Here is a 5,732-nt window from a genome sequence, read left to right on the forward strand (position 1 = left end):
GACCTGCCACATGCTCCTTCTTACTTTATAGACATCTGGGAATTCCATACATGCCTTAAACTCCAATTACACACCTTCTTCAAAGGACACGTGCTTTGATTTGCTAAGAACATTAAGTGGGCTCACGTCCTGGGGCCTTGAGACAAAAGCGAATGGAAAATGTATTCCAAGGCCTGCTCACTGGGTCTATCTTTCTGTTCAGTAAATAAGGATAATTAATAACCATGTTTGCATTTTCGAGGGCTCAGTTTCGAGGTTTCTGGGAAAAAGTGAGGTTGCCGGCTTTAAGAAATTATCAGGAAACCGATTTCTCCTTCCACTTTGCCGGTGCACTTTCCTTCCACTTTCGCTGGTGCTGGGGGTGGGGCACGCTTTACGACACACAGGCAGAAAATTCTGGAAAAGTGGCCCCCGGGGATCCCCCTCTCGACCCCTGTTTGTTGCTAACGCGGGGCTGTCTCTGGAAATTTGAGGCTGGGCCTTTGCCTGACTCTTGCTGCTGCTCCCCTTGCTACCGCTGACACTTGGAGCCACCGCCTCCGCGCAGCGGCCCGACGCGGGCCGGGGCGTCCACGCCGGGCGGGCAGGGCACGGGCCTCGTCACTGCCTTGGCGGTGCGGGGCTGCCGCCACCCACGCAGGGAGGCTGGGCCCGTGCCCCCTCCTGCGCCCGCCGCAGGTGAGACTCCCGCTCCCCACGGAGTTCTGTTTGGGTTTCCGTGGCGTTTGTTCTCTACAGGTTTGTTTGTTTTTCTTCAAATTACAGATGCAGGGAAAACCGCCTGACATCATGAGAGCGGGACAAACGCTCACTTTGAAGGATTCCTGGGCAGGACTTCAAGTGAAATCATATGCCTGAGAAGAACTTGATACCGGTCTAGAGAAAATAACCAGTTCTGAGTTTGCCAAACCGTGGAATGTGCAAAATGCTCGACTTTTTTGCAAGAGGCCAAGTGTCCCTTAAAAAGCTCCATTATAAATATGAGCCTGAAGACGGAAGGAGCAAGAAGCTTGTGCCTTTGTTGAGTGTGGGAAAAAGTACACACATTGTGTGAGTTTCTGCTACTTAACCTTATTTTACTAATATGTTCCACTTTGGGGAAGGTACTTGCAACTGTGCATGAATTATCATCTGTGCACATCTGTGCATTGCTTAGCAAGTGTGTGCATAAAGAGGGGAAATGTGTGAATATGGGAACAAAAAGTTACTGCTTTCTTATGACTGAAGGCTATCAACCTAACGAAATTAAAAGCAAGATTAAAAGAAACTTATGTGTACAGTAAAGGAAACATTCTTAATTGTTTAGAATTCACCCAAGACAATTTAATACAATACTTTCCCTCAAGTGAATACATTCTGGCGAAAGGGTAAAGACTTTGAGGTCCAGGCACCACATTAAATTCTCACTTCTGTAACAGAAGTAATTCATTCTAAGTGTCCTTTAAATAAGAATAGGTAGCAAAAATAAAATGAAAAAAAAAAGAAAACAGGAACTAATGGGAGAGAGAATAGAAACACAGGTAGTGTTATTCCTATTCTAAAAAGAATTAGCATTGTCATGGGTACAGTGGGGGGGGGGGGAGGCTGGGAATATAGAAATAGTATGCAAGTTGAAAATTGTATTCTAATACTTAATATTTTCCACCGTGAATTCTTCTCATTCAAAGTAAAACTATTCACCACTTTTCTTTCATTCGTTTATTTCTCTAAAAATCTAGGGGAAAATATTACCTTCAGCTTAGTATTTAGTATTACTCAACATAAATGCGGCATTTGCTTTTCTCCGAAAGTATTTTTTCTTATGAGAAAAGTGGAAAGAACAAAACACCAAAAAAAAAGAAAAAGAAAAAGAAAAGGCAAATGGAAGGCTACCTTTTTTTTTTTTAAACTTCTAGTTTTTACATCATCAGAGTTAAGACAGAGATTACCTTCTCAGCAATGATGGTCAGCTCCATCCTGATGTACGTCAAGAAATCTGAAATATCAAATAGTCAGACCAAGCTGGTGAACAAGGAGATTCCTCCACGAATAATTTAGAAAATGGAGGTGGTTGGATGATACACACAAAAGAAAGAATTACCATCTTCATGCTCTCCCTCATACTTCTAGGGCACCCTCCTTACATTTCTACCCTACACACATGCACAACTCCCGCAAATACACCCACATGCTGCAAATACACCCACACATGATCACCTTCCCGTCTCATTATTTGGTAAAGGACTATCAAAATGCAAAAATTAATTCCCCAAGCCTTCACTAATCTTTTGAAATAAGTAAATGATACTGGCTCCTTATTGTAAAATATTGTCTAAAATATTCACAATAATAAATTTGCAATATTGTTATGTCAGCATTCTATGCTGATGGGTGGAAAGGGAAACAAAAACCTTCAGGCCATATAATAACCTCAACCTGAGCTGAGCAAACATGATCTGTTTCGATTCATACACTTATTTGTCATAGTCATTGTTTGAATTAGGCAGCAAAATTATTTTCCAGTTTGAAAACTTCCCTAATTACATTTGAACGTAGTAAACTGGATGTAAAAGAACTGAGCGATAGAAACTCACTTTCTAATGATAATAATTATAAATGCCAATATTTTCCTGGCCCAGAAATAACCAGAATGAAATAAAAATCAAGCACCATTTGTCCCTGTTACTGTTTTACTTAACATCATCAGATTTTGTATACATACAAGTAACCAAGAAAAATTCTGTGCAATTTGGGATAATATATATTTGCTAATGAACTGACTAGAAAATGAGTAGCTATAGCATTTAAAGTTGTAATTGTTTGAATAGATACCGAGGATCCTGAAAGTTCAGATTCTTTGTTTACTGTATTTTACTCCATAGCTGTATGTTCCTTATACATATGGAAGAAGCATGCTTCTCAAATGGGTAACAACATGGGAAGATATTCTTAACTTTGGCTTTTCTTTTTAGCAAACATGGCACTAAATGTCATTTTCATTCATGAAAGAAGAGTTAAGCAAATTACTTTACAAAAGGAATTCTCTTTCCTGCTGAATTAAGCTTTATTATTTTCCATGCATTTGTATTCATTTATATGTGTGTATACATCATTTTAATAACACTTTATCCATTCCTTTCACTGAAATGAAACTATCACTTAAAAATCCTCACAAAGAGTAGAGGGCATGACAAAAATACACAGTAACAAGAGACAATAGTTTTGGCTTCATGCTGCTGGGTTGCAGTTAACTGTTTTACAGCTGCCTCCTTAAAATATAAGCAAGAGAGGTGAGTAACAAATTAAAGTTTTTGCTGGTTGAGGACCTGATAAGAGATGGAGAGATGCTGCTAAGCCCACTGGACACCTAACTGCAAGAATAATAAAGCTGTCTTTCTAAATAACGTGCCTGTGCCTGTCAGCTAGTTTATTTGAGATTTTCCCTGCTTTGTTTATGTTAGAGCCCCCTCCCTCCTGGGTGCCTACAGAGTTAAACAAGCAGGTATTTACCTCCAACTTAATCCTGAGCTTTAAAAATATAGACCAAACTCTAAGGTTCTTAAAATTTTCAATCATATTTATTTATTGCAGAAAAATAATATACAAAGATATTTACAAAACAATCATAAAAATATGAATGCATTTAGACACCGGATCTATTTGCATTTTACCATGGGTCATCAATAAATAAATAGAATGTTGTTTTTTGTATTTTAAGTTTTTTTCCCTCAGAGGAAGAATGAAAAAAGGAATTAACTGACTGTGATTCTGCAAGTCAGTTTGATCCCAGTATTTTTATTTCTAAAGATGTTCTTAAAATTCCTCTGATTGTTACCATTTTAAAATGGAGAAAGTCCATAATGATGCCTTTCCTTTCAGTGGCTGATTGGCACGACCTCTTGAGAATGCATGCATGAAAAAATAAAAATAAAAATATTCTTCGTCAAAAAAAAAAAAAGGAACACAAACAACTGTTCAGACTTCTATCAGAATGTAGAGGTGTGAGGATGGTGCCGCTGCCCGTCTCGGAATCACTGTCCACGGGCCTGTCTCGCTTTCTCTTTTAAAAGTGCGCCCCACGCCCTGTTTCTTTGAATTTGGGTCTGCTCTTCTAATTTCCAAGAAAATCTTTGGCATATATATTTATTTTTAGTTATCCAGCTCCAGAGTCTCTAGACTGTCCATTTTCTCCTTCTCTGGAAACAATGACATCTGCAAAAACCCAGAGGGGGGAAAGTTGGTTATTGTTTAGGTCTCTGTGGCTGTTTTCTAAGACTAGCGAGCACTGTTCTTATCACCACCACCGAGAAATTACGCCGAACAACCTGGAAGGATTTCAGCCCAAGGGCAAGAGGAAGTGGGTGGGCGGAAAGGAGGAGGAGGTGGAATTTGGAAACATTTGTTTTAAGGAGAACGAAAACTTAAAAGCCAAAAGAAAGGGAGGCGCTTGCAAGACTGTCCTCACCCAGGACCCTCGAATCTTTCTCAGTCTTCCCTGCTGTCTGTCACGCACACCCACGCACACGCACACCCCTCACAAGAGCGCATCCCTCTCTCCCTAGCCGGGACCGAACTGCCTTCCAGGGACGCTCGGGGGATGAGGTGGCGGTGCCAGGTTGGGTGGGGAAGCTGAGAGGGGAGAGGGGGAGGAAGGCGAGGTGGACAGGGAGCCGCGGCCTGGCCGTCAGTCCGTCTGCCACCTGAGCGGCGAAGGGGCGCGGAGGCGCCGGTCCTTACCTAGGTCTCCGGCCCTGCCGAGGGGGTGGGGAGCTCCGCCTGCTAGTGGGACGCGGACATGGACCAGGCCCCCTCCATCCTCCAGACCGAGAAGGCGTAGCTGAGCCGCTCGTGGGCCACATAGCTGCAGCTTGCCATCTTGGAGTCCAGCTCGTCGCTCTGGAGGACCTGGTAGAGGAAGTCGATGTACCTGGCCGCCAACTTGAGGGTCTGGATCTTGCTCAGCTTGTCCGAGGGCAGCGTGGGGATGATCTTCCGCAGCGCGGCGAACGCCTCGTTCAGCGACTGCGTGCGCTGGCGCTCCCGCACGTTGGCCATGACCCTCTGCGTCTGCAGCTCCTCGTAGGACTGCGGGCTCCCGCCGCCGCTGCTGCTGCCGCCGCCGCCCGCGCCGCTGCCGCAGCCCGCAGACTTCTTGCCGCGCTTGCCCTGGGCCGGGCTGCCAGGCTCGTCGCCGCCTCCGACGCCCCCGCCCGCGGCCCCGCCGGGCCCCGCGCCGCCGCCCGCGCTGCGCCGGCTGCTGCGCCGCTTGCGCCCCCCGCGCTTGCCGCTCGGCGGCTGCTGCCGGTCCGGCTCCTCTTCGCTGTTGCTCAGGCTGTCGTCGGCCGGCGAGACTGGAGAGCTGGACACGTCCTGCATCATCTCTCGGGCGGCAACGCGCGGCCTCGCGGGCCCGGGGCAGAGGGGCGGCCCGGGTAAGAGGAGGAGAGAGGGGCGCCTCAGCCCGCCAGTTTCCCCCGCGCGCGGCGCCGGCCCGGGCGGTGCGGCCCGCCGAGGAGGGAGCGGGAGGAGGGACGGGGAGGATCTCCGCGGGGAGGGCGCGCGGGGGAGGCGGGGAGGGAGGCGGGAGGGGGAGGGGACGGTGTGGATGGCCCCGAGGTCCAAAAAGAAGGCGCCCAACGGCCGCACGCACACGTCGCTCGGCCTCCTGGAAAGGCTGCCGATGCCGGCGAGCCCGCGAGGTGTCTGGGAGTTGGGCGAAGGCTGCACACTTGGAGGCTCTTATACCTCCGTGC

General features: G+C 46.8%; 1 protein-coding gene across 1 annotated transcript; it reads right to left on the minus strand.

Moving 5' to 3' along the window:
• Nucleotides 1-3,075: 3,075 nt before the first annotated feature.
• Nucleotides 3,076-5,484, minus strand: TWIST1 (twist family bHLH transcription factor 1). Its single transcript, XM_046669882.1, has 2 exons — nt 4,717-5,484; nt 3,076-4,191 (listed from the first exon to the last, which is right to left on the minus strand). Exon 1 carries the CDS (start codon nt 5,356-5,358, stop codon nt 4,759-4,761), a length of 600 nt encoding a protein of 199 aa, XP_046525838.1. The 5' UTR covers nt 5,359-5,484; the 3' UTR covers nt 3,076-4,191; nt 4,717-4,758.
• Between the last annotated feature and the right edge of the window lie 248 nt (nt 5,485-5,732).

This window comes from Equus quagga, chromosome 8 (assembly GCF_021613505.1).
Source record: "Equus quagga isolate Etosha38 chromosome 8, UCLA_HA_Equagga_1.0, whole genome shotgun sequence".
Lineage (NCBI taxonomy): Eukaryota > Metazoa > Chordata > Mammalia > Perissodactyla > Equidae > Equus > Equus quagga.

Bases quoted from the DNA above. Each gene is read 5' to 3' on its own strand.
- TWIST1 (XM_046669882.1), bottom strand. From the start codon at position 5,358: ATGATGCAGGACGTGTCCAGCTCTCCAGTCTCGCCGGCCGACGACAGC.